Genomic DNA, 24,378 nt, shown 5'->3' with positions numbered 1-24,378 from the left:
AAGTTATTTTCTTACACTACATGGACTGATTTCTTTGATATGCCGTGGAGATATATAGTTTAAGCATACGATGTAAGTGCGTAAAATGCGACCAAATGCTTACAAAGTTCTAGAGGATGCATGTTTCTCGACAACAGTCTTGAAAATTGTTGATGCTGTCAGGCTTTAAAGACATCTTACAACCTCCCAAGAGCAACTGTTTATTCACACCATTTACATAAAGGACAACAATTGTCTTTAGACTTCACTGTGTTTTAAACTTTGAACCAAATTAATTTTTTTGTCTCAATCTGAGATCGGGAGCTACGCTACAGTCCTGCAGCTACTTTAGTTTTAAATCCCAAAGTTCATAGAACGTACTTTTCAATATTTTCTTTCTATAAATTTTTTTTATATTTACTAGCATCTATTTTTTCCCCTATAAAACATGCACATGTTTCATACACCGGTATATTGAATATTCTTTAAACGTTATGAGGTGATAATTTCGGTCGGGGCGTGATCAAATCTATCATAAAGCCCGTCGGGCTTTATTGGATTTGATCACGCCCCGACCTAAATTATCACCTCATAATACTCAAAGAATGATATCTTATTATTTATATTCATATAATTTTCAGCAATTGTACGATTAATTATTGGAATATAAATAATCAAACCCCACTTGCGCCCCAGTTATACGTCATTTGAATTTATTGGACTGTACAGTACAAAATCGATACGTAGTGTTATCACAGGTAAAGACACTGAAAAATGTAAATATTCATTTTTTTAGCGCGCAGAATTAGTGAATCGGTAGAATCTTTCGTGATCTTGTCTAAAATTTTAGACTTCATCTTCATCAAACCACTTAGAAACCTTTTGTTTACAGGCTACATCACTTGTTCCAAGAAACGAGAGAGAGAGAGAGAGAGAGAGAGAGAGAGAGAGAGAGAGAGAGAGAGAGAGAGAGAGAGAGAGAGAGAATGTGTGATAGACTCAACTTTACGTACATTTAATTTTAAATCACTAATATAAGCTATTTATTTAATCTAGTTGTCATATATTAAATCCTTTAATCAATAAAATAATGCACAATAGCATATTATGATGAAATTCAACCAAGCAGTTTCAGAGTCCACGTGCTATAAATACTCAGCCCGTTAGCTGCATCACATGCTCCTTCCGTGAGTCGACAACAAAAACGTGTCGTTCCTTTGTTTTTCAAGTCCGAAGATAATAGAAGTATGATCAGCAATAACTTAGTCTTACATTGTTTGTTATGTTTGATATGATTCTTGCACTGCGAGCGTGAAGTTTAATTTGTATATATTCTATACGTTGAACAGAAATAAACAAACTCTCTCTCTCTCTCTCTCTCTCTCTCTCTCTCTCTCTCTCTCTCTCTCTCTCTCTCTCTCTCTCTCTCTCTCTCTCTCTCTCTCTCTCTCTCTGAATGTATGTTTGTGCATACTAACAGTGACTGAACTACTAATGTCTTATTTGAATAAATTTTATTTCTTCTAGACTCACGGTTTAAACAACGATCTCCACACAATGACTAAAAGTTTGTATACGATCTATGACCAGGTTTATAGGTTTTATCTATACAAAGCACACGTAATTAGATTGAAAAGAAAGTGCATTGACCTGTGCTCGTTCTTAATACTTGCTAGAAGTTATAATATATTATTCATCTGTTTAATTAATGAGTTTTCTTGTATATTAATGTACCGGTTGGTAAATGATTTTCTTTGTGAAATTTCCGCATTTATAAAGTTGCTAAATTGCTCTATCTACGCGCGTCGATTGTCTTAAATTACATGTACGTAGTTGTTTGTGTATTAGAAAAAATCCAGAAACTAACAAAGTAAAAGTAAGGTATTAAACAATAAAATGCTTTCTATGGTGATTCATGCGGTAAATGAAGGTGGCGACATTGCAGAAAAAAATTACATTACCTGCGTTCTTTTTCTCTGCATTGATCGCTAATTTATTGTTTATATTTACATCTTTCTAATAACAAATTAATAAATTGAAAAAAGTCAGAAAAATTAACAAAATTATTGTTACGTACATCAGTACGTTAGGTATAAGAAACAGCCAAATCGTCTCCTATTGGAATTTGATTCTGACATCACCATGATTATTTCGTGTAGTTCGGGATTTTTCTTAGGTTGCTGAAGGTTTCGACCGATCGATAAACTAGTAAGAACTGGATCGTTTATATTTCAGTTCTGTCAATTTCAACAGAGCTATGAATGTACAATCCATTTTCGTAATAAAATAGAGGGAATCATACTTGGTATATATTCATTTTCCTCTACTGGCTTTCGAGTATTTCTCAGCAGTACGGATTCCCTAACTATGTCGGGTTAGTTAATATGAAATTTTTATTCTAAACAGAGGGAATGGAAAGTTTGGAAATAAATACTAATACCAAGAAAAAAATAGAAATGTTTGGTTGTGTTAAAATCCAGTTAAGCCTGTCCGTCATGTTTATAACGCCGCGTTAAAGGCTTCGTAAAATGTCGACGTTTCGTTTTAAAAAGGCGCCGTGTTTAACGTAAAATGTATCATACTTACACTAAAGTTATATCAATAAATCATATACCATTGAGTTTTGTTTATTCTTGGCCTTTGAAAATGGTAGGTATCATTAGATTTTAAAACACGGCATTTTTTGGCCAATAACGTCCCTTGTTCTTTATGATTATGATGTCCATGAGGCCCTCTATCAAAATTGTAAAATTCATGACCCCTGGGTCAGGGGTTCAGGCTCTAGGGTGGGGCCAATATGGCCAAATAGTAAAAATGTATTAAATCTTAGAAAATCTCCTTCTCTACTCCCATATATATTTGTTAAAAACTAAATGCATGATTATGATGTCCATGAAGCCCTCTACCTTAATTGTGAAATTCATGACCCCTGGGTCAGGGGTTCAGGCTCTAGGGTGGGACCAATATGGCCATATAGTAAAAATGTATTAAATCTTTAAAAATCTTCTTCTCTACTCCCACAAAACTGAATACATGGTTATGATATCCACAATCTCCTTTACCTAAATCGTGAAATTCATGGCCTCTGGGTCAGGGGTTCAGGACATGAGGGGGGGGGGGGCAATATGGCAATAAAGTGTTAATGCATATAATGTTTGAAAATCTTCTTCTCTATTCTCACACATCTGTATAAAAAAACTGACTAATAATTATGTTTACCAGGAAGTCCTCTACTGAAATTTTAATTTTCATGTCCCCTGGGGTATGGGTTTTGACTCAAGGGCAGGGCCAAAATGGATGTATAGATGTTAATGCATATAACGTTAACAAATTATCTTCTTTACTCCCACACACATGAAAGGAAATCTGAATTCATGATTTTGTAGACCAGATCTTTTAGTTTTTCACCAAAATTATAGGTTTCACAGTTTTTGAATTAAATGTGGTCGTCATTACAAATTTATAATTTTTCTACTCCAGTTTGAAACCTTATTAATTAGATGCATATATGAGACTCCATGACAAGTTTGTGTTTGGATTATATGCTACTCAGATGACCGTTAAGGCCAATTGGCCTCTTGTTTTCTGCCAACGATGAAAAATTATTATTTAACTACCGGTACATGTAGTTTAAATCGGTTTGTTTGCTTTCGAATGTACAAACCTTAAGTTTCAAATGCATTGTTAGTGTCAACTCTAACACCTAAAATAAATATTGTAAAATCATTTGTTGTCTTTTTAAAAAAATATTTTTGATGTCAGATGATTAAAACTTTTGCACAGACCGCATGAACTGTGCTCTGACTTCCAAATATTGTACTTACATGTACATGTACAAGACAACCTTCACCACAGACACCTGACGTTATATATTTTTCTCAAAACTAAAATATAGGCCTATACCCTATATCTACATTGCATAATGTATTATTAGATATAGGGTACATATATGCATACACAAATACAATGTGTATATTTTTATTATGAGAAAAATATACAATATCAGGTGCCTGTGACTTTCAGGCATAGTTCTTCTATGTCATGCATTGATGGACAATAACAGCGAAGTTATCCTACTTCTTTAATATAAAAAAGTAGAATTTTTTTTTAGAGAAATGGAAAAAGTGAGGTCTATATAAACAATAAAAATGATTTAATGTTGATAAATGGACGCTGATTGTAAATATTTTTTCTCAAACAATGATTGTTAGTTTTATAACTTTAGAACAAGAGGCCAAATGGCCATACTGCTCACCTGAGCAACAATATACAGTTGTTGACTGGGTTCAAAGGCAACAGCTGATCTGTCTGACCAGCTCGCAAACTGTTGCCAAAATTAAGGCTGAAGGTCTTGGGCGACAGTTTGCGAGCCGGTCCAACAGATCAACTGTTGCCCGAGACACTGTCAACAACTGTTTTGTTATACCCCTACTAATTTAATAACTCGTTTTTCGCAGAATGTGACGTCACCGGTCAACAGTCTTTTTTAAAAGTCGATTTTAATTGTTCAAATCCAACAGTTCCAGTCAAACTGGTGGACTTTTTTTCGTATAGAGTTTTAAAGTAACTGTTTTACAGGGGTATAACAATAGCCAATCAAATAAGCATTACAGTATCAAATTCAAAATATCTTGAAACTTTAATAGTCTATCTTGCACAAACAGTTATAAAATTTATCCACATATTTCTATGGTAAACATAAAGCCCCTTTCGTTGTGTTAGTATTTAAGAGAAGATTTTTCTCCGAATTGTTAACCCCCACCCCACTCTCGTGATCCCATTTTTCTCAAGGGAATAATGTTTTGGAATCTGCAAAGCCTGTGTTTTCATACAAGTTCCAGCATTTTTCTTTATAAATTCCTTTGTAAAAAGTTAATATTTTCATTTTCCATCTGATAATTTGATAAGGCATACATAAAATTAGTCTTATCTTTTACATTTGTCAGAAATTCCATCTCAAAGACTGATACCCTTTGTAAAGTGTTTTCTAGATCCAAAATTATCGTCACAAATCATCTTGAAGCCAAAGGCTTGAATGACAACTCCAGTACTGGTAACACATTATGTTATATAGATCTCCTTTATTTTACAATCAAAACGTTCAAAAGGATAAGCAGAGGGCTACATGAAACAAGCTTCTAATTTTCACATTATGATAAAGAGCCCTTCTCAACACAGACCATAGTTTACTATACAGATTATGCTACACAGTTATTCTTTTGTTGTTAAGTCCGGTTTCTTTTGACCTTTGCCTCGAGCAGCTCGCTGGGCAGCAAATTCTTCCTTGAAATCTGCATGGTAATCCCTGGGAGTAAAAAAAGACACGAGCCTCTAATCATCTAGGCGGTCAAATTATTCATAAAGATGACAACTTGTACCTTAATCCTGTTCTATCTGAAGTACTAGTATTCAGAGTCATACTCACAAATACAGCGATGTATATAATGAAAAATTATCAACTGTTCTATGTGTAGAAAATTTAGGATCAATGTTTAAATAAGTAATGCTATGTATTGATTGTTTTTCCATCCAATGGAATGTCTCACAATTTTGTTATAATTATATAAACAACTCATATTTGTCTGTTTTCGGCTGAGTTTTCAAACTTTAAAAATACTTTCTTCTGTTGTCAGAAAAACTAAATATGTTAAACATATGTTGCAACCTTTTCATGGAAATATACAGCAATTTTATGAATGCATGGATCTAGAAAAGGGGGTTGAAGTAATGGGGTTAAATTAGAATTATCACAGTACCCCCATCTGGAAACAATGTATGATCTCTGTGTGGAATTACCCGAATTATGATTGAAAATAAAACTATGTTTCAACCTGTTTAAGGAAAATGTAACAATTCATACCTGAACAGGCCATGCTCCCTGAGTCTGACCAGTAACAGTGAGGCCTCTGGGTGTTTAGGGTAGTAGTTTATGATTTCCGGATCTTTGTACTTGGGCATACACTTTTTTGTAGAGGTCCGTGCTTGCTCTGCCCCTATTTTGTATTTTTCCTTTGGACTTTAGATTTGAACACCTTTTGTTATCCTAACATGTCATGTAGTTGTGGTATTATGTATTATGTGGTATGTAATTGTGGTATGTAATTGTGGTTACCTTCGCATATATGAAATCGTTCTGCCTGTCTTACGCGCTGAGCGAATTTACTCCGACCAACTTTTTATTGATGATTGAAAAAAGATTTTAAAAAATTGTTGATTTTAACGAAAAGGTGCTTTTTAATGAAGTTTTTGTACGTTCTGTGAACGATAACACATAATTGCCCCCCAAAAAAACCCAACAAAAAACAAAATAAGAAAAAAAACAAACATATTTTACATTTCTTACACTAATTGTTAATCTAAAGTTTAACATAATGACATGACTATTAATTTCATAATAATGTATAAACAAATCAAATATAAGTCAAGTTAATTCCTGTTTTGGGCTTAAATAAGAATAATAACATATTAGATGAAATCTATTTCTACACAAATAATTTCCGACTGAGTCAGTAGAGACAACGCAGTCAAAGTTAAAATACAAAGGCGTGTTCAACAGAGCGATGCTTGCCAAAATTTGCGTGTTTTAACGAGCGCTCGCGCTCTGTTGAACACGGCTCGGGTACAATGGATGGAATTGAAAATTACCACGTCTAAAAATAGCATTCATATTGTTCACCTTAAAATGGAGTCTCTCCACCAAGGAATGTAAGTGTTTAACATCTTATATTATAATATATTTTAAATGTAGACAGGTAGAATATATCAGAAAAAAAGAAAGAATATTTTTCGATTTAGTATAAGAAATCAATAATATCTGACAGAATAGAATATCCTGACCAGTATAGAATAATGTTCCAAATCAGGACCTCAATGACAAAAGCTGGCACCCGACGTTAAAAATATTTTTTTAATGATAAAATTGCTCACATTTACAATAGTGAACTATTCCTTAAAAGTCACAAGAATTTATTAGAAGCTGAAACAAAATGAAAGTTAAATATTACTTGTAAAAGGGAAATTCCCATGCTTAAAATAGCATAACGTTTTGAATGATATGCAGTAACCAGGTGCATATAAAAATCTGACAGTACTACTTGCTTCTACATCTTTTTGGTCGTAGTTCCCATGTATTAAATAAAATACCGAACAATTAAGAGAGTTTGCGACCCAAACAGTACACAGGTACAACCCAGGTCTGAAAAAAATTGACTTACAAATCCGTTTGATTTTGTGACATCCTTGTACATGTATATATTTGTCATTTTGGATCTTAAAACCAAACCATGAACCAGCTGTTGTTGAATTATCGGTGAAATTAATATCTTATCCGATTTATCTGGCCTTGAATAAAAAGCAATCGAAAATGATAACCCGGTTCGATGTATATATAGTCTTAATTAAGCAGCTAATGATATATTCTATGTGTAAATGAGCAGCAGAATAAAAACTTTTGCAAAAAAAGTGCACTGGGATTTTAACAACTAAGAACACGAACCACAATAGCCATACACACAATACCAATATTAGCAACTAAAATTATTATGACAGACCTATTTAGACTGTCACTGTACCCAGTCTTTTAATTATGTGAGTTTAATTTCTTGTAGTACTTTTTGTAATTTTTAATTAAACTGGTACAAAACAGTGTTATTTAGGGGCAAACACTTGGTGCGGGTAATACTGTCTAATGACAGCATCTAGTTAATATTTATAAGTATAAGCAACCCGAGGTTATAACACGTAATACCATCTTTACAGCTGTATGTACACGAATTGACAATTGTTAATTCAATTATTATCTCAAACAATTTTTATACAATGGTACATGAGGTATTACATTTAAAGAAAGAAGCTATATATATATATAAATGCAGACACAATGAATAAATTAGCTATTCGTTAATAAGAATACTGTAAAAGAGAAAAAAGATTGTAGCTTACAATGTTTATGTATTGGTATTGATATTGACAGGTGTGAGGGACTGCAGCACATGTCTGAGTCTGTGTTTGTGGCAATGTGTGAGATAGTTGGGACCTCACAACAGGTCGCCATCAGGAGGGAGACAGAGGATGTCAAGGAGATGGTGGAGAGACGACTGACGAATAATTGGATGTTAAGTGGCAGTTACAGAGAAGGGTTCAGATTGATTGGATCAGATATTGACTGGATGTACTGGCTAAATAACCACCGAGTGATCATGGACAAGTCTCAGTCTAGGTATTACAACACAACCAATACAACCTTGATTCTCTTTGACAATTCTGAGAGTCCACCAGGATTCACCCTACTTCAGTTACTGACACCAACAACATACAGAGATGTCCAGTCAGCATGTGTCAGAATGAATGGCAAAGTCTATATATCTAGTTCTATGTACAGAGAGATAACTTGTTCAGCAGTATTTCCTAATTCTACGGTACATGGACCCTGTGGTAGTGGTAATATAGCAGGGAGATTAGAATATGACAATGCCCATTGTTTTGTTTGTGACTTTTGGCCCCAGTCTGCCTCCTCGTGGATAGACAGATGTCACTCATGGCCTGATCCTGAAGTTGTTCATGACATTGTCAGAAATGGGTGTCACTTTGTAGCAATAGGACACCCATTAGGACCAAATGAAAACCTACAGTGGAGAATTTCTTTTTCTCTGGCAGAATATAAACTTGTGTACTCAATGAACCACAGTCAGTTTTTGATATACGGATTGCTAAAATGCTTTTTAAAAGAAGTCATCAATCAACAGTCAGAAGAAACCAATAAACTACTGTGTTCTTATCACATGAAGACAACCATTTTTTGGGCGATTCAACAAAACACACTATCTCAATGGTGTCCACAAAATCTCCTGGCTGGTTTTTGGATATGCTTTAAACTCCTCCTTAAATGGGTGCATGAGGGAGTCTGTCCTAACTTTTTCATCCCACAAAACAACCTGTTTCTGGCAAAGGTCCGTGGCTCAAAACAAAACAGATTGTTCCAACAGTTACATGAATTGTACAAGAAAGGTCTAACCTGTCTGTTACAAAGTTCCTCTATCAGGTCTTACATCACTGATATCCTGTATAATCCTACGCTTTCAATTTGTACAAATGAGAATGTAATGAGGTCTGAAGTAGATTTGGATTTAGAACTTTTCCAACAGTGTTGTTCTCTTGATATTGATATCACAGACATTCGTGTCTGTTTACAAGCTATAAAAATAATAGAGCAGTTGGTAAATTCTCCTCAGCATCAGTATCAAGATGCCAGTTTACGTAAATTGTCATCCTCCATCTTTAGAAATACTGCATTTATATTACATGAAATGAACACTATCGCAGTTGTTAACAAACATGTATATATTGCTAACAAAATACCCTGTCTCATGCTGAAATTAGCTGCCAGGTTTGGATGTATATCCGATATGTTGTACATTGCCATGTATCATTACAAAACACTCAGATACAGGGAAGCTTTATCTGTTATAGAGATGACAAAAGTCAAGTTAGCACAGCCATATCTGATGTATAGGAGACGTGTAGACAGAGAGAGGTATACTGAGGCTGTAGGGGGACAGTCCTGGTCTACAAAGATGAGACAGGCTGTAGCATGGGATATAGAACTTCACAACAGAATTTGTTATATCAGTGAACTAATTCCAGAACAACAGTCTGCTCTACAGAACAAGTGGCCTGTTTTAATTATCCCATTATTTGTAATGTTACACTTCCTAGAGTTCTTGTGTTACAGACACATAGATACAACATTATCACAAGCAGCTCTAGATGAGCTACAGGTCCTAGTCCACCATGATCAGGGACGGTATGTACATGATCTAAACAGAGACATCTCCTGGGAGATCCTGGGGATCTGTCAACAGATCACAGGGAACCTCCAGGCTGCTCTATACTCATACCAACAGTCACTCACACTGTATTCATGGAACAACATACAAACTGCTACACAGAGGAGAATCCAGGATGTGATTCAGTCCACACTACTACAGTAAATAAACACCATGTCTTGATCAGGTGTAGGCAACCTCCGTTTTTGGAGGATAGCTCAATTTCAAGATGGCTGCTGATTTTTACCATATATGGAAAGTCACTTTGCATTGTGGGTGAAATTATCCTCCATTTTTGGAGGATAGCATGGGTATATTTCAAAGGCTTCGTGCATATCTTCAATGAGAAAGTGCAAGCACCAGACCATATGGGAATTAAAGTTAAGGAAATAAACTAATGATTGTATGCGGCGATTTGAAATTCTATATATAGTATTTTCACAATATGCTTTGAAAGTGTGTACTTCCTGTGTTCAGTTTTACAAATGACATAGACTATTTACATCTGTTTCATTTAATAAAAATCACAAACTAGTGATGTTTATTCCTCATTAAAACATTAATGAGTTCATTCACGTTTAGAGACACATAATAGATATCTTGATCTGCTATATTGTACATGTACAAAGTAAATGTTCGCATATACCTTAGGAACTTTGTAGCTCTTATTCTAATTAATTCACAGGTTATTAAGTATCATTTAAATTTAATCCCTTCACACAAAAAGACTTTGTTAAATCTTATTAATCAAAATGATACCATTTATAGATATCAATTATCCTGAATATTGAAAAAAATGTGAGAGTCTTCACATAAAATATTTTTCTTTAAAATCAGCCCTGCAATTATTTAAACTTAAATATTTATTAAATATTATCAATAAATATAATTACTAATAGCTAAATAAGGTGATATTTTTATTGTCTAATAATTATATTTTATTCATAGTTAACTCCCTTTGTAAAAACAGAGTTAATTGCCCTTCATCTGAAAAGATCCACCCGGGGGCGCAAACATTTATCCTCCAATTTTGGAGGATAAAATCTATCCTCCAAAAATGGAGGTTGCCTAGACCTGTTGATTGAAAAATAAGAACAAATTTATGCTGAGTATGATTAATTTCCACAGAAAAATAATCATGTTCAGGGGAACATCTCCAGATTAACATTTATTTACTAGAAACATCAATATTTATATTTGATCAGTGTAAAGTGGTTTAATATCAAAACATGTTGCTATTATTGTTGTACATGTGCTTATGGTTAATTAAACAATATCCAAATTAATAAGTTCACATTGAAATATTATTCTGAATTATTTCAGTGATCCTCAATTTTTTTTCATGTTTTTGTTGCAATACTTAACAAAAATCTATAAATAATATAGTGATTCCCATTGTATTACCGGTATATGTATTTATAACATAATATTTACATATTAAAAGAATCATCGCCATTCTTTAAAAATCCACTTTATTTTATTTGTTTTGTTTTTTTGCCAACGATGAAAAATTAGTTCTTAACTACCAGTACATGTAGTTTTAATCGGTTTGTTTGCCTTCGAATGTACAAACCTTAAGTTTCAAATGCATTGTTAATGTCAACTCTAACACCTAAAATAAATATTGTAAAATCATTTGTTGTTGTCTTTTTAAAAATATTTTTGATGATGATTAAAACTTTTGCACAGACCACATGAACTGTCCTCCGACTTCCAAATATTGTACTTACATGTACATGTACAAGACAACCTTCACCACAGGTACCTGACGTTATATATTATTCTCAAAACTAAAATATAGGCCTATACCCTATATCTACATTGTATAATGTATTATTAGATATAGGGTACATATATGTATACACAAATACAATGTGTATATTTTTATTATGAGAAAAATATACGTCAGGTGCCTGTGACTTTCACATTAAGTTCTTCTATGTAATGCACTGATGGCTAACAACAGCGAAGTTATACTAATTTCTAATATAAAAAAGTAGAATTTTTTTTTAGAGAAATGGAGAAAGTGAGGTCTATATAAATAATAAAAATGATTTAATGTTGATGAATGGACGCTGATTGTAAATATTTTTTCTCAGACAATGATTGAGTTTTATAACCTTGGAACAAGAGGCCAAAGGGCCATACTGCTCACCTGAGCAACAATATACAGTTGTTGACTGGGTTCAAAGGCAACAGTTGATATGTCTGACCGGCTCGCAAACTGTTGCCAAAGGCTGAAGGTCTTGGGCGAAAGTTTGCGAGCCGGTTTCACAGATCAACTGTTGCCCGAGACACAGACAACGACTGTTTTGTTATACCCCTTGTAATTTAATAACTCGTTTTTCGCAGAATGTGACGTCACCGGTCAACAGTCTTTTTTAATAGTCGATTTTAACAGTTTAAATCCAAAAGTTTTAGTCCAACAGTCATACTGCTGGACTTTTTTTCGTATAGAGTTATATAGTAACTGTTTTACAGGGGTATAACAATAGCCAATCAAATAAGCATTACAGTATCAAATTCAAAATATCTTGAAACTTTAATAGTCTATCTTGCACAAACAGTTAAAAATTTTATCCACATATTTCAATGGTAAACATAAAGCCCCTTTTGTTGTGTTAGTATTTAAGAGAAGATTTTGTAACGAAAAATTATGACCCGGGTTGAAAATTGACCCGGGGGTCATTTTTCAACGATGAATATCGACCCGGGGGGGTCATTTTTCAACGTTGAAAATTGAGACCAAAATCGTGAAATTTATACCCGGGGTCATTTTTCAACGGTATGAGAAAGATTTTTCTAAACTCTGATGACCTTGACCCGTTGAAAATTGACCTCAACATCAGAGTTTTGATCTGAACTGGAACTTACTCTACACGGTTTAAATGTACAATCATGCACATATTTGAAAGTTTCAGTTTTAAAATGTTCATACTGTCCGATACATATGCGAACGTGGCTAATTTCTTTCAGGTTGATATGTCCTATTAATCATTTAGTTTTGAGACTGAAAATATGATATCCATGTATTACTATAATGCTATGTGAATAAAGCTAAGAAGATGACCATTTGCTTCGGAATGGAACAGGCGAGTAGGGCTAGAATACTTTTTGACATAGATGACATGGTTTTCATTCATTCGTGTGACAGAATTTGAAGTTTAAACTTGTCATAATCTCTGATAAATATATCTAACAAATATATTGCCCCTTATCGTCAATTTTAAGGCAATTCAACAGAGCTCTATTTGACAGGCACATGACGTTGTATATTTTTCTAATAATTGAAAATATATAACCTCTATACTGTTTTATTGGGTAAATGGTATATATATTTATATCAAGACAAAAGGATATAATGTCAGATACCTATGCTTAATTTGAAGAAGTCAGAATATTTCCCTGACAAAATAATAAATGAATGGTTGTCATATTTTTTCCCGTTTTTATATATACTGTTTTATACGTATATACACAGCATATACATATTTACACATGTTTTTAATTTTTTTTACGACTTAACAATAATTTTTCATAAACTTGTCTTATTAACTTTATTGAAGCACCATCCAATTTTCTGCATTGACAGTCATAATTCTTTTAAAAAAATGCAATTTATTTTTATCATTTTGAGTTTTCAATTCCATTATTTACCTGTAAATTAGAAACACAGGCAACTGACGGAATATATTTTCTCAAAATTAAAAACATATACCCTCTACAGCAAAAATGTTATCAATTTTTAAAAAAGTAGGTTTGCATCTAAATATACAGTCGGAGGATGGTTGATCTAATTATATCAATAGTATACATGAAAAGGCATACAAAAAGTTGAATATATTAAGATTTCTCAAGCATACAATTTTTTTATTGATAGATTAACACTTGTTAAAATTCGGCTTTTATCAGACCTAGATTTGAATATGGTAATGTTGTTTGGAACAGCTGTATCAGGGAAAATCCGAATTGCTTATAAAACATGTACAAATTGAAGCAACCAGGACAGTGACAGGGATCAGAGTTAATTCTTTTAAAATCATTTTATATAATGAGCTTAATTTGGAAACCTTGCACTCTCGAAGGAATAAACATGATTTAATTATATTCTACAGGATGGTTTAGCAACACAAGATATGTAAGATTGGATTAAATCATATTTTCTAACTAAACTTGCATATAATCTTTGGTCGAATGAGCTCTTTTCTTATCTACCATTATATACTTATTACAATAGCTTTGTTCCGTCTACACGTAAATTATGGAATAATCTTAATGCAGAAAAGAAAATTTCATCAACTTTATCTTTCTTTTAAGTCAAAACTTAAAATACAAAATATACCTAGAACTTACAAACCTTTCAGTTAAGACTATAGGAAATATTATTTTACACAAATTACGGAATAAAGCTAGTAAAGCTTACTAATTTAAGGATTTTTTTTTAACTGATGAGAGTCGATGTTAATACTGTGAGTCTGAATCTGATGGAAATGTGATTTTTTTCTCCTGGATATCCAAGGTAAACTCAACAAAAAGACGAACTTTTTAAACAACTTAATTACATTAGTGTACCTTTTTATATGAACTATGTACTTTATGGTAGTTCTGCTTTTTCATATAGATAAAATTGTAAAATTGTTTCGCATGTTTATACTTATATTAGAGCTCCAAAGCGTTTTTGATTCTCTTAATCAAATAGTTATTACATATTTCAAGGGATACTATGTAGTTTCAAAACATTATTATTTAATGTAAATCATGTAAATCTAAAGAATAAATATGTAAAAAGTGATTATTTTTAATTAAATAAACTCAAGTTATAGTTAAACTCAAGGTTAATTTGTGCTTCTTTGTTGTTGAATTTTGAACCGGTTTCATGATCAAAATTCCACGATGCGGGTCAATTTTCAACGGATTAGGGTCTTTATTCAACACCTTTGGTCTCAATATTCAACGTGGAAAAATGACCCCCGGGTCAATTTTCAACCCGGGTCAAAATTCTTCGTTACAGATTCCCCCCCCCCCCCCCCCGAATTTTTAACCCCCATCCCCCTCTTGTGATCCCATTTTTCTCAAGGGAATAATGTTTTGGAATCAGCAGTTCCTGTATTTTTCTTTATATATTCCTATGTAAAAAGTTAATATTTTCATTTTCCATCTAATAATTTGATAAGACATACATGAAACTAGTCTTATCTTTTACTTTTGTCAGAAATTCCATCTCAAAGACTGATACCCTTTGTAAAATGTTTTCTAGATCCAAAATTGTCATCACAAATTATCTTGAAGTCAAAGGCTTGAATGACAACTCCAGTGCTAGTAACACATTAAGTTATATATAGATCTCCTTTATTTTACAACCGAAACGTTCAAAAGGAAAAGCAGAGGGCTAAATGAAACAAACTTCTAATTATCAGTGACACATGATAATAAAGAGCCCTTCTTAACACAGACCATAGTTTACTATACAGATTATGCTACACAGTCATTCTTTTGTCGTTTAGTCCGTTTTTTTCGACCTTTGCCTCGAGCAGCTCGCTGGGCAGCAAATTCTTCCTTGAAATCTGCATGGTAATCTCTGGGAATAAAAAAAGACACGAGCCTCTAATCATCTAATCAGTCAAACCATTCATACAAATGACAACTTGTACCTTAATCCTGTTCTATCTGAAGTATTCAGTATTCAGTCATACTCACAAATACAGCGATGTATAAAATGAAAAATTATCTACTGTTCTATATGAAGAAAATTTAGGATCACTGTTTAAATAAGTAATGATACGTACTGATTGTTTTTCCATCCAATGGAATGTCTCAAATTTTGTTATAATCATATAGATAGGTCATATTTGTCTGTTTTCGGCTGAGTTTTCAAAGTTTAAAAATGCTTGCTTGTGTTGTCAGAAAAACGAAATATGTTAAACATATGTTGCAACCTTTTCATGGAAAACTACAGCAATTTTCTGAATGCATGGATCTAGAAAAGGGGGTTAAAGGAAGGGCATGTCAGAGGGGTTAAATTAGAACTATCCCAGATCCCTGCCTGGAGACAATGTATGATATCTGCGTTAAATAACCTGATTCATGATTGAAAATAAAACTTTATGTTTCAACATTTTTAATGAAAATGTAACAATTCATACCTGAACAGCCCATGCTCTCTGAGTCTGACCAGTAAAAGTGAGGCCTCTGGGTGTTTAGGGGAGTAGTTTATGATTTCCGAATCTTTGTACTTGGGCTTACACTTTTTAGTAGAGGTCCGTGTTTGCTCTGCTTTATTTTGTATTTTCCTTTGGACTCAAGATTCTGAACACCGTTTGTTATCGCAACATTTCAAAGTAGTTGTGGTATTATGGTTACCTTTGCATATTTGAAATCGTTCTGCCTATGCTGAGCGAATTAGCGTTTGCTAACTTTTTATTGATCATTTAAAAAGATTAGAATATTTTTGTTAATGTTAATGAAAAAGTGCTTTTTAATAAATTTTTGTACGCTCTATGAAAGATAACACATACTTGCAAGAAAAAAAATACATAGTTAATATTTCTTTCACGAATTGTTAATCTAAAATTTAACATAATGACATGACTATTAATTCTGTTATAATTTATAAACAAATCAAATATAAGTCAAGTTTTAAGTTTCAAATAAATTCCAGTTTTTGGCTTAAATAAGAATAACAACATATTCGATAAAATCTATTTCTGCTCAAATAACTTCCGACTGAGTCAGTAGCGACAACCTGGTCGAAGTTAAATTACAGAGGGTTTTTCAACAGAGCGAGTGCTCGCCAAAATTTGGGTGTTGTATAGGGAATTTTAACAAGCGCTTGCGCTCTGTTGAACCCGCCTCGGGTACAATGGATGGAATTGAAAATTACCACGTCTAAAAATAACATTAACATTGTTCACCTTAAAATGGATTCTCTCAACCAAGGAATGTAAGTGTATAAAATCTTAAATTATATTTTAAATGTTAACAGGTAGAATATATTAGAAAAGAATAGAATAATTTTCGATTTAGTATAAGAAATCAATAATATCTGACAGAATAGAATAACCTAACCAGTATAATAGAATAATTTACCAAATCAGGGGCTAAAGCTGGCACCCGACGTTACAAATATTTCTTTTTATGATAAAATTGCTAACATTTACAATATTGCACTATTCCTTACTTGTCACAAGAATTTAATAGAAGCTGAAACAAAATGAAAGTTAAATAATACCCATAAAAGGGAAATCCCCATGCTTAAAATAGCATAACGTTTTGAATGATATGAAGTAACCAGGTGCATATAAAAATCTGACAGTACTAGTTGCTCGCGTATCTTTTTGGTCGTAGTTCCCTTGTATTATATAAAATACCGTAGTAGAGAGTTTGCGACCCAAACAGTACACAGGTACAACCCGGGATCCGAAAAAGATTGACTTACAAATTCGTTTGTTTTTGTGACATCCTTGTACGTGTATTATTTGTCATTTTGGATCTTAAAACCAAACCGGGAACCAGTTTTTTGTTAGAATATAGGTGAAATTATTATTTTATTCAAGGCCGATTTATCTGGCCTTGAATAAGAAGCAATCGAAAGTGATAACACGGTGTTATATATATATATATATATATATATATATATATATATATATATAAATATATATATATATATATATATATATATAAATATATATATATATATATATATATATATATATATATATATATATATATATATATATATATATATATAATTAAGCAATGAATGATATATTCTATGTGTAAATGAGCACCAGAATAAAAAATAACTTAAACGTTTGCAAAATATAAGTGGGATATTTACAACTGAGAACATGAAACACAATACCCATACACACAATACCCATATTAGCAACTAAAATAATTAAAACAGACCAGTTCAGTCTGTCACTATACTTAGTCTTTAAAAATAATGTGACATATTTGTGTAAGTGTACTAGAGAATAAAGAAGTATGCATAATAAGTATTTAAGCAAAATACATAAACTTTTAATGGTAATATCCTTCCATGGGTTTCACTCATTTCAATTATGCATGTTGCCTTATCTAGAGTTTCCTTGTAGATGTAAACTAAGTATTAATGCCACCAGCGGCATCTTCTCTCTGACTGAATCAGCCAAAACTGCTCGAAAGTTGCGATTTAAGAAAGAGGTTCTCTTCAAATTAGGAATTACATTCATCTGTCAATAGTTTGTAATCTGTCATAATCTTTTCATATTCATATGTGACCGCGTAGATTTTTACGGTGCTATCTAGAACTGCATCCACCATGCGCAGTACGAACGGGGTAGAGGAATACTGGCGCAGAGGGTACAAGTAATAAGGTTGAGGCGCGCTGTGGGCCGTAAGGCGTAAAACGAAGATTAGGTGTGCCGTATACCCAAAGGTCCACCAATATGCAATTTCAGAGAAATTAAAGGCAATTAATGCAGGATTCCGAATTTATTGGACGAGACTCAACGATGGCAACAGTTTCATAAAATTCTTAGTACCAAATAAACAGGCTTGTTTCTAACAAGACAGATATGGCCAGTATTGACTTCCGAACTCAGACTATAGGTGAGTCGGGCGACTGGCCAAGCCTGGCCGCCTTATTCTGGACTGACTATCGACAATTTTATAACTGTATATAAGAATCTGAACAATGAGTAAACTTGACAGGTGATGGCATTAGGTAAGGTGAGTGAAAGGGCCACATATATAAAATACTAAATAATTCAATGAGTCTTTGATGTCCTAGGTATGGAAAACAGATATTGCACAATGTTAATTGTTTTAACAGATAAGCAGTTCGTTCTTGAGACACAACACTCTGTCACTTTAAATCATAATTAGAGTCCGAAAAGTGTCAATCACTAATTGAATAAGGCCACATCAATATAAATTATTGTACGCCGGACCCCGCGCGCTCGTATTTTAACAAAACTGTACAATTAATTTTATTATAAAGGTGGCTCACTACACCGTGAAAGATTTTCTCAAATCAGCAGAAAATTTCTTGATTATGATAGATATCATAATGGATAAGAAGTATTTAGGCCTAATAGGCAAAAAACCCCACAATTTTGGATGAAAATTATAATTTCAAAAATTAAATTCAGTTAACATGTACAAGAGCTCCAGGCAGATTCGAACTCATGATCTGCGTTTCACAAGCCTGATACTTTAACCACTGAGCTATGACTATATACATCTGAATCGATTGAAACAACAGTTCAACAAAACATTTAAACCGCCATCTTGTGACGTAGTGTCTTAAAAAGGATAAGAGTACGTGTAATGAGGTACCTTAATTTTCCGCATCCAGAAATTCTACGCTATTTTCTGTTCTATTTCCACTTTTTTCGTATTTTAACCAGTTAATATATAGATTAGGAACAAGTGAAAAAATATAATCGTCCGCACATTTTTTTATATACCGCCTAAAATTGTGCATACATATAAAGATAATTTTATTATTTAATCGCTCGCCTGCTCCATCCTTTTTTTCATTAGATGTCCGACGAGCAAGAAATTATATTGATGTGGCCTAAGTAACTTTGAACGAAATAAACTGTGTTATACATTATATAGAATACATTATAAAACAGATGTTGAATTTTAAAAGTAAAGTCCAAAATAAAATGAACAGTGAATTTTGCACGGTGATACATCTATCACTATAGTTGCTGATTGGAACATTGTGTATATGGCTACAGTGCTTCAAGTTCTCAATTGTAATATTCTACTTCTTTTTTGCAAATGGCCTAAAACATTAGCTGTTTAAATAAGATTTTATATTTAACCATTTTACAAGGTTATCATTTTCATAAACTATTTGTTCAAGGGCAGGTATTCGGCTAAAATAATTTTTTCACCGTTATTTCAACAATAACCGATTCCCAGTTGGGTTTACAGGATATATATATATATATAAGTGTGACCTATAATGACACCATTTAAACAAACGGCAATTATGAGTCCATCTTTTTCAGACCTCCGGTTGTACATGTGTACCTTGGTCGCAACTCTCTGCTACTTCTATTTTACATATAATACAAGGGGATTACGACCAAACACATATAGGGACCACTCTACTTCTGATGATACTTTTTAATCTAAATGTAGACACAATGAGTAAATTAAGCTGTGCTGTTAAAAAGAAAATGGTAAGAGAAGAAAGATTGTAGATTCCAATGTATTTAATTTTATATTGGTATTGATATTGACAGGAGTGAGGGAATGAAAAACATTTCAGAGTCAGTGTTTGTGGGACTGTGTGAGATAATGGGGACCTCACAACAGGTGGCCGGCAGGAGGGAGGGAACAGTCATCAGGGAAATGGTGAACAGACGAATTACACCTAATGATGGGATCATTCAGATGGATAGTGGAAGTAGGAAAGAAGGATTCAGACTGAAGGGATCAGATATGGACACTATGTTCTGGCCAAACAACCACCGAGTGATCATGGACATGTCTCAGTCTGAGTATTACAACACAGCCAATACAACCTTGATTCTCTCTGACAGTTCTGCGTGTCCACCAGGATTCACTATACTTCAGTTATTGACACCACCAAGATACAATGAAGTGCAATCAGCGTGTGTCAGAATGAATAACAGAGTCTATATATCTAGTTCTAAATACAGAGAGATGACTTGTACAATTGTATTTTCTGATTCCAAACTATATGGACCCGTTAGTACTGGTATTAGAAGAGGAGTAGAATATGATCATGCCTGGTGTTTTGTCTGTGACTTTTGGCCGCAGTCTGCATGCTCATGGATAGACCGATGTCACTCCTGGCCTGATCCTGAAGTTGTCAATGACATTGTCAGAAATGGATGTCACTATATACCACTAGGCGCAAGAGGACCCCTTGAGGATAAAAAGTGGAAGATTTCTTTTTCCAAAGCAGAATTTAAACTTGTGTCCTCAATGAATCACAGTCAGTTTTTGACTTATGGATTGCTTAAAGTATTCTTCAAAGAAATTATTTTTCGGCAATCAATCCGTGAAGAAACCTGTGGATTGTTGAGTTCCTATCACGTAAAGACAGCAATTCTTTGGACCATTCAACAAAACACACTACCTCATTGGAATCCACAAAATCTTTTAGCCGGTTTCTGGGTCTGCTTTAATCTCCTTCTTAAATGGGTGTATCAGGGAGTTTGTCCTAACTTCTTCATCCCACAAAACAATTTGTTCAATAGAAGAGTCCATGGCTCAGTACAAAACAGATTGTTCCTAGAGTTACATGAATTGTACAACAAAGGTCTGGTCTGTCTGTTACAGAGTTCCTCTATCAGGTCCTACATCATTGATGTCATGTACAATCCCAGACTCTCTCTTTGTACAGAAGAGATTGTTATGTCCGAAGTTGATAGTGATCTAGAACTTGTCAAACAATGTTGTTCAACTGATAATCTGATCTCAGACCTTCGTCCCCTTGTACAAGCTATACATCAAGTAGAACAATTGGTAGATTCTCCTCTGAGTCAGTATCAAGCTGTCTCGTTACGGAATCTTGCATCTGCCTTCTTTAAGAATACTGCAATTATAATACATAACATATACACTAACACGGGTGTTAACAAAGATGTATATACTGCTGACAAAATGTCCTGTCGCATGCTGAAATTAGCAGCCAAATTTGGGTGTATATCTGACATATTGTACATTGCCATGTATTATTACAAGACACTCAGATACAGGGAAGCTTTATCTGTTATAGAGGTGACAAAGGTCAAGTTAGCACAGCCATATCTAATGTATAGGGGACATGTAGACAGAGAGATGTTTACTGAAGCTGTAGGCGGACAGTCATGGTCTGTAAAGATGAGACAGGCTGTAGCAATGGATATCAAACTTAGAACAATAATCTGTTATATCAGTGAACTAACACCAGAACAACAGTCTGCTGAAAAGAACAGGGAGCCTATATTATATGTCCCAATATTTGTGATGTTACACTTCCTAGAGTTCCTGTGTCACAGACACATTGATACAACACTATTACAAGCAGCTCTAGATGAGCTACTGGTCCTAGTCCACTGTGATCAGGGACTGTATGTATCTGAATACTGCAGAGACATCTCGTGGGAGATCCTGGGGATCTGTCAACAGATCACAGGGAACCTCCAGGCTGCTCTATACTCATACCAACAGTCACTGATCACACAGCATCCATTGCACAAAATACAAACTGCTACACAGAAGAGAATACAGGATGTGATTCAGTCCGTACAACTACAGTAAATAAACACTATGTCTTGATTGGAAAATAAGAACATATTTATGCTGGGGATGATTAATTTCCACACAGAAAAATAATCAAGTTTAGGGGAACATCTCCAGATTAACATTTATTTACTAGACACATCAATATTTATATTTGATCAGTGCAAAGTGGTTAAATATCAAACTATGTTGCTATTATTGTTGTACATGTGCTTATGGTTAATTAAACAATATCCAACTTAAAAAATTATTTTAATCATAAGTTCACTTTGAAATATTATTTTGAATTATTTCAGTGATCTTCATTTTTTTTTCATGTTTTTGTTGGAATACTTAACAAAAATCTATAAATAATATAGCGATTCCCATTGTATTATATGTATTTATAACATAATATTTACATATTCAAAGAATCTTCGCCATTCTTTAAAAATCCACTTTATTTTATTTGTGTTTTAGGTCACCTGAGTCACTCAGGTGATCTATTGCAATTGGTCTTCATCCGTCGTCGTGCGTCGTGCGTTAACAATTTTACATTTTTAACTTCTTCTTGAAAACTACCAGGCCAATTGTTACCATTTTTGGTGTGAAGCATTTCTATGGTAAGAAAAATCTAAATTGTGAAATTTATGGCTCTGCCACCCCTGGGGTGCCACGGGCGGGGCCAAATATGCAAAAAAAGCCAAATTTCTTCTTCTCTACTCCCACGCATGTGAGGAAAAAGCTGGTTGCATGGTTATGATGTCCATGAGGCCCTCTACCAAAATTGTGAAATTTATGGCCCCTGGGTCAGGGGTTCTGGCTCTAGGGTGGGGCCAATATGGCCATATAGTAAAAATGTATTAAATCTTAGAAAATCTTCTTCTCTACTACCATATATAATTTTTAAAAAACTAAATGCATGATTATGATGTCCATGAATCCCTCTACCTTAATTGTGAAATTCATGACCCCTGGGTCAGTGGTTCAGGCTCTAGGGTGGGGCCAATATGGCCAAATAGTAAAAATGTTTTAAATCTTAGAAAATCTTCTTCTCTACTATCATATATATCTGTTAAAAACTAAATTTATGATTATGATGTCCATGAGGCCCTCTATCAAAATTGTAAAATTCATGACCCCTGGGTCAGGGGTTCAGGCTCTAGGGTGGGGCCAATATGGCCAAATAGTAAAAATGTATTAAATCTTAGAAAATCTCCTTCTCTACTCCCATATATATTTGTTAAAAACTAAATGCATGGTTATGATGTCCATGAAGCCCTCTACCTTAATTGTGAAATTCATGACCCCTGGGTCAGGGGTTCAGACTCTAGGGTGGGACCAATATGGCCATATAGTAAACATGTATTAAATCTTTAAAAATCTTCTTCTCTACTCCCACAAAACTGAATACATGGTTATGATATCCACAATCTCCTTTACCTAAATCGTGAAATTCATGGCCTATGGGTCAGGGGTTCAGGACATGAGGGGGGGGGGGCAATATGGCAATAAAGTGTTAATGCATATAATGTTTGAAAATCTTCTTCTCTATTCTCACACATCTGTATAAAAAAACTGACTAATAATTATGTTTACCAGGAAGTCCTCTACTGAAATTTTAATTTTCATGTCCCCTGGGGTATGGGTTTTGACTCAAGGGCAGGGCCAAAATGGATGTATAGATGTTAATGCATATAACGTTAACAAATTATCTTCTTTACTCCCACACACATGAAAGGAAATCTGAATTCATGATTTTGTAGACCAGATCTTTTAGTTTTTCACCAAAATTATAGGTTTCAGTTTTTGAATTAAATGTGGTCGTCATTACAAATTTATAATTTTTCTACTCCAGTTTGAAACCTTATTAATTAGATGCATATATGAGACTCCATGACAAGTTTGTGTATGGATTATATGCTACTCAGATGACCGTTAAGGCCAATTGGCCTCTTGTTTTCTGCCAACGATGAAAAATTATTATTTAACTACCGGTACATGTAGTTTAAATCGGTTTGTTTGCTTTCGAATGTACAAACCTTAAGTTTCAAATGCATTGTTAATGTCAAATCTAACACCTAAAATAAATATTGTAAAATCATTTGTTGTTGTCTTTTTAGAAATATTTTTGATGATGATTAAAACGTTTGCACAGACCACGTGAACTGTGCTCCGACTTCCAAATATTGTACTTACATGTACATGTACAAGACAACCTTCACCACAGACACCTGACGTTATATATTTTTCTCAAAACTAAAATATAGGTCTATACCCTATATCTACATTGCATAATGTATTATTAGATATAGGGTACATATATGTATACACAAATTCA

At 33.7% G+C, this 24,378-nt stretch overlaps 2 protein-coding genes and 1 long non-coding RNA gene across 3 annotated transcripts; 2 read left to right on the top strand and 1 right to left on the bottom strand.

The window, feature by feature from the left end:
• Nucleotides 1–5,040: 5,040 nt before the first annotated feature.
• Nucleotides 5,041–6,021, bottom strand: LOC117682588 (uncharacterized). The gene is made up of 2 exons (XR_004596913.2): nucleotides 5,840–6,021; nucleotides 5,041–5,284 (listed from the first exon to the last, which is right to left on the bottom strand). It is a non-coding gene; the product is annotated as an uncharacterized lncRNA (long non-coding RNA).
• A 551-nt stretch (nucleotides 6,022–6,572) lies between these two features.
• On the top strand, nucleotides 6,573–11,535 carry LOC117682587 (uncharacterized). Its single transcript, XM_034450526.2, has 2 exons — nucleotides 6,573–6,684; nucleotides 7,952–11,535. The coding sequence occupies exons 1-2, from the start codon at nucleotides 6,608–6,610 to the stop codon at nucleotides 9,966–9,968; spliced, it is 2,094 nt and encodes a 697-aa protein (XP_034306417.2). The 5' UTR covers nucleotides 6,573–6,607; the 3' UTR covers nucleotides 9,969–11,535.
• A 5,058-nt stretch (nucleotides 11,536–16,593) lies between these two features.
• Nucleotides 16,594–24,111, top strand: LOC117682585 (uncharacterized). Its single transcript, XM_034450523.2, has 2 exons — nucleotides 16,594–16,743; nucleotides 20,048–24,111. The coding sequence occupies exons 1-2, from the start codon at nucleotides 16,667–16,669 to the stop codon at nucleotides 22,074–22,076; spliced, it is 2,106 nt and encodes a 701-aa protein (XP_034306414.2). The 5' UTR covers nucleotides 16,594–16,666; the 3' UTR covers nucleotides 22,077–24,111.
• Nucleotides 24,112–24,378: the final 267 nt, after the last annotated feature.

Source organism: Magallana gigas, chromosome 4, assembly GCF_963853765.1.
Source record: "Magallana gigas chromosome 4, xbMagGiga1.1, whole genome shotgun sequence".
In the NCBI taxonomy this organism is placed as follows: domain Eukaryota; kingdom Metazoa; phylum Mollusca; class Bivalvia; order Ostreida; family Ostreidae; genus Magallana; species Magallana gigas.
The sequence above is the reverse complement of the archived record's forward strand: the minus strand, read 5'-3'. Positions and strand labels throughout refer to the sequence as shown.

Bases quoted from the DNA above. Each gene is read 5' to 3' on its own strand.
- LOC117682587 (XM_034450526.2), top strand. From the start codon at position 6,608: ATGGAATTGAAAATTACCACGTCTAAAAATAGCATTCATATTGTTCAC. The intron at 6,685-7,951 runs GTAAGTGTTTAA...TGATATTGACAG, and splicing joins GAGTCTCTCCACCAAGGAAT to GTGTGAGGGACTGCAGCACA.
- LOC117682585 (XM_034450523.2), top strand. From the start codon at position 16,667: ATGGAATTGAAAATTACCACGTCTAAAAATAACATTAACATTGTTCAC. The intron at 16,744-20,047 runs GTAAGTGTATAA...TGATATTGACAG, and splicing joins GATTCTCTCAACCAAGGAAT to GAGTGAGGGAATGAAAAACA.